The 4,388-nt window shown below is 38.0% G+C and overlaps 1 protein-coding gene across 7 annotated transcripts in view; it reads left to right on the top strand.

Moving 5' to 3' along the window:
• LOC123013918 (zinc finger protein Xfin) overlaps positions 1-4,388 on the top strand; it is a 48,692-nt gene extending 44,304 nt beyond the window's left edge. For all 7 annotated transcript variants that reach the window (XM_044412790.1, XM_044412789.1, XM_044412784.1 and 4 more), the window contains exon 6: positions 1,800-4,388. In XM_044412790.1, coding sequence (XP_044268725.1) covers positions 1,800-4,097 — 2,298 coding nt within the window. In that variant the 3' untranslated portion in view covers positions 4,098-4,388. The remainder of the gene's footprint in view (positions 1-1,799) is intronic.

Below are 4,388 nucleotides of genomic sequence, written 5' to 3'. Positions count from 1 at the left end.
TACTTAAATCGCAACAAAATAATGATTTTTACATGTTTTTATTGAATTTAATTAAATTTTTTTCTCTTCGTAATTTTCTCTGTGTAAAAATTATTAATTTTTCTATTTGCCACCACTAGAAATCCTGTATTAGATTATACAGCCTCTCTACAGTATGTCTCCGGATTGGGTTTACAAGAGGAAAAATTTTTTTATCTTTGATTTTACGCCAAAACTGCAAAGGAAAAACATTTTTTGCTTTACCTGAAACGAGCAAATCTACTTAAAACTTCATTATTTTGTTTCAGTGAAAAGAAAAGTTAATTTTTTGTGATTTCAAATAATTTTTCTCTGCTTTTTAAGTTCTATCACATTGGCGGTTTTATTTATTTGACAACTATACAGGGTGCGCCAGAACTCGCGCCCCAGCGAAAAATTTCAAGTAAGATAAGATGAAAGAACATGAAAAACAATGTTTAAAAAATTTTCTGTCAAAATTTTTTGACATTTCACATTTTTTATGTCTATTTAATGATAGTGATGATCTTGTATATGTTTTTTTTTTATAATTATTCAGTAAAAGTACAAAAATTTTGTACAATTTAGGATACAGCTTCCTTGTATCCCCTTCTAATAGTCTGTACCAAAAAAAACTTGGAAAATTAATTTTCCAACAGAAATAAATAGTCAAAATGCAAAATTTAAACTCTCATAACTTCTAAATTGTTATAGATAGAATTTTTTTAACATTTTTTCCGTGTTCCTGGTGTTTTACTTTACATGGCATTTTTCTCTGGGGCGCGAGTTCTGGCGCATCCTGTATGTCACTTTGACAATTAATTTATTAATTAAATAATGGTAGTTTTTGTTAAAATGACTTTGTTTCTTCTCCTTAAGCTGTTTCTTTGAGTTTTTATTTACTAAAATTATGTTTTTCATAAACATTTTTGTACTTTAACTTGCGTAAACTCATTTGTCAAAGTGCATCATTGTCAAAATATGTAATAAAACCGCCAATGTGATAGGACTTAAAAAACAGAAAAATTATTCTACGTCCAAAATCAAGAGAAAAATTAACTTTTCTTTCTACAGAGTTAGAATAATGAAGTTTTAATTACAGATTTGCTGGTTTAAGGTAAAGCAAAAAATGTTTTTCTTTTGTAAAATCAATGATAAATTTTTTTTCCGGGGACATACTGTATATGAAAAATGGCAACCTCGCAAGTTCACTTTTTGAGGTATTTGTCACAAAATCTGTTACCAATCTATAAATTCTGTTTATTCTTCATGCAATTTTCTTTATGAAATAAGTAAAAGTACTCAAAAAATACACTTGCGATGTTGCCATTTTTAGTTTCAAACGTTTTTTTAGGACTATTTTTTATTTTACCGTTCGTAGTAACGACCAACATGCCCGGTATGTTTTAGTTTCGTTTATTTTTTTTCTTTCTTGAAACTAGAATGGTATTTATTAGCTTACATTCTTCGTTATTTATTTTTTAACGTTTCAAGGATACTAAAATTGTTTAGATTAAGATATAAATGCATGCTTAACCACTGCACTAACACGAATTTTTATAGTAGTTTGGTTATTTGGGTGATATTTTGCACGTAACAAAACCTCCTTTACTTTTCAATGCCGTAACCTTTTAACGATAACACCACACATTTCTGAAATAATTCCAAAACTGGACCATAAATATTTAAAACTCACTTGAATACATACCGAGTGACTCATCACTCTATAAATCATGCATGCGATTCGTAGCCTTGTCCCTAACCCTGTTAGCTGTCACTGTAACAGCCCCCTTCTTTTACAGCGCCACTGTCGTCTGAAACACAGCGGAGACATTCGCGTCGTTAGCAACAAAAACGGCCAAGAAAAACTCGAAATCGAAGAACAAACCGATGAACCGGATCACGTGGATGTGCCCCAAGATGGGGCTTTCAAATGCAATGTGTGCCCCTTTTCCAGTGATAGTCAGGAGGAATTCGACGAGCATCTCCCTGGGCATTCGCCGACAACCGAAAGTGTCTTCAAGTGTCAATTTTGCAATTATTTCGTCAACCAGAAGGAAAATCTCTTCGATCATTTGAGACTTCATGGAATCGGCGATCCGGAGGATTTCCTCAATAAGTTGTACTCGAGTCCGGAAGGGGACCTCGGGAAGAGGTTCAAATGTATGGTGTGCCCCTACGTGACCAATTCCAAATCACAGTATACTTACCATAAGCAGTTTCATAAACCTAGAGGGGGCCAATACACTTGCACCCAGTGTAGTTATAATGTTAGTAAGCGACACTTGTTGCACCAACACTTGAAAGTCCATGGGATTAGTATCACACCTCAGAAACAAAACGGAGATGTGATTGATCTCGATGATATTTCCGATGAGATTGAGGAGGTGTCTTCGGGGGGTTTCGAGAGCCAGAATTTCCCAGATATCCCACTGGTGTGGGTCTCCAAAAACGATAAATTCTCCAAAATGTTTAAATGTCGCTACTGTCCTCATGTCAACTTGAGAAAAGTCAATATCCAAGAGCATGAGAAAATGCACAGTGTGAGGGAGAAAAACCCGAATTCGAGTCGATTAAACGATGTAGAGCATCGTTGTAGTGAGTGTAACTACGTGTGCAACAACGCGGGAGTGTTATCATCACACTCAAAGGTTCATCAAGGGTTATATGGAACGGTTCATTGTCTCGTAGATCAAGTCAAATCGGACGAGGAGCAAATCCGTGAATTGAGCAAGTTTTTGAATACTCGACCCCTTGAAACCATCAATTTGGACGATTATGAGAATCCGGAAAGTTCCGGTTTTGGGGACCCCGAAGAACAGGATAACACTTTGTACTTTTGTAGCGAGTGTCCTGCTCGATTTTTAAAAGAGAACGAGTTTAAAATCCACACTAGATTGCATGGTTTGAGGTCGTACTACAAATGCGACCATTGCTCGTACTCAGCACGACAAAAACCCCATTTATTGGCACACAAAAACGTGCACTCGCAACAGTACCAAGACAGGACTCAAGTGTTGCAAACTATGTACAAATCGAGCAATCAACCCCCTGATTTGTACTCGAGTATGAACACTGAAGGTGAGACGATTTGGTTGGTTTCGGGTTGTAGTAGTGAGATCAAAGATTTGGAAATGGACGTGGAGAGTCTTAGTGCCATACTAAACAAACCCCCGAAGAGTAGTCTCAACGTGCCGTTATCGGGAACCGAGCTCTTTTTGCAAAAGTCCGAAGCCCAGCAAAAGCTAAAAGAGCCGTCGCCCCCATCGCCCAAAGCCAGTGACCCCCAATTCGGGAGTCTCATGCACGGCAACCCAAATTTCGTGTACCCCACGTACCTGAAGAACGGCAAGATGAAGGAGAAGCGCTACAAGTGCCATAAATGCCCCAGTGCGTTCGAGAAACGAGAGCAATACAAAGTCCATTTGAACCTTCATGGGTCGAAACAGCGCTACAATTGCGAGTATTGCGACTACTCGGTGAAGTACTACGCGAATTATGTGCAACACTTGAAGAAGCACAAGATGAACTCGGAGGCGTTGGCGGCGCGCGGCGCCGACGACGTCGAAATGGAAGTCGATGATGAAGAAGTTACCATTGAGGCTAGTGATAAGAAGCTGTCGCTCGGTGATCAGCAGGCGTTGAATATACTCCAGCAACGATTGTTAGTCAATAGTGCTAGTCCGAAGGAGGAGGAGAAGAAGGCCGTGACGTTCAATTGTCCGAATTGTCCGTATGTGAATCACCGGAAGGACGCGGTGGATAACCACCAGAAGCGACACGTGAGCGTCTCGGGGAGTAAAAGTAACTACACGTGTGAGCATTGTGATTACTCGGTTCCGCAAGTGCACTTTTTGAGGGAGCATGCCAAGTTGCACTTTGTGCCGAATAAGGGCCAAGTGGATGGTTACATGTATTGTGATAGTTTGAAGCTGGTGGCGAGGAAGGTGGAGGATGAGAAGGAGGATGTGATTTTTGAGGAGGGAGTGGAGGAAGTTACCGACAAGTTTAATAACAATGACGGGGAAAAACAGTTTGTTAATGTAGATACGGGGGAAGTAGCCGAAAAGGGGGGTAGTGATAAAATGGATGAGAGTTAGTCAGATTTCTAGTGATAATTATTCAGAGGACTAACAGGTTTGCCTTAGTCGTAAATATAGAGTATTTCTACAGAGTATTTTCACATATTGATAGCAAATTTTCATGTAGTATTAATTTTAAAGAATTTTCTTACTTGAATAGTGTTATTATTGTATCTTGTATTTATTATGTTTTATCTAATTGATGTTCGTTCATTCATGGGTTTATTAATTAATAACGCCAAAGCATTTAATGCCAAATTTTGCCATTATTGTTGTATTGTTTACAGAGAATATATGAGTTATATTGCA

This window comes from Tribolium madens, unplaced genomic scaffold (assembly GCF_015345945.1).
Source record: "Tribolium madens isolate multiple individuals breed KSU strain unplaced genomic scaffold, Tmad_KSU_1.1 Scaffold_96;HRSCAF=242;Tcas5.2_LG5, whole genome shotgun sequence".
NCBI classification, from domain to species: Eukaryota; Metazoa; Arthropoda; class Insecta; order Coleoptera; family Tenebrionidae; genus Tribolium; species Tribolium madens.
Note: the sequence above shows the minus strand (reverse complement) of the source record. Positions and strands in the feature narration are given on the sequence as shown.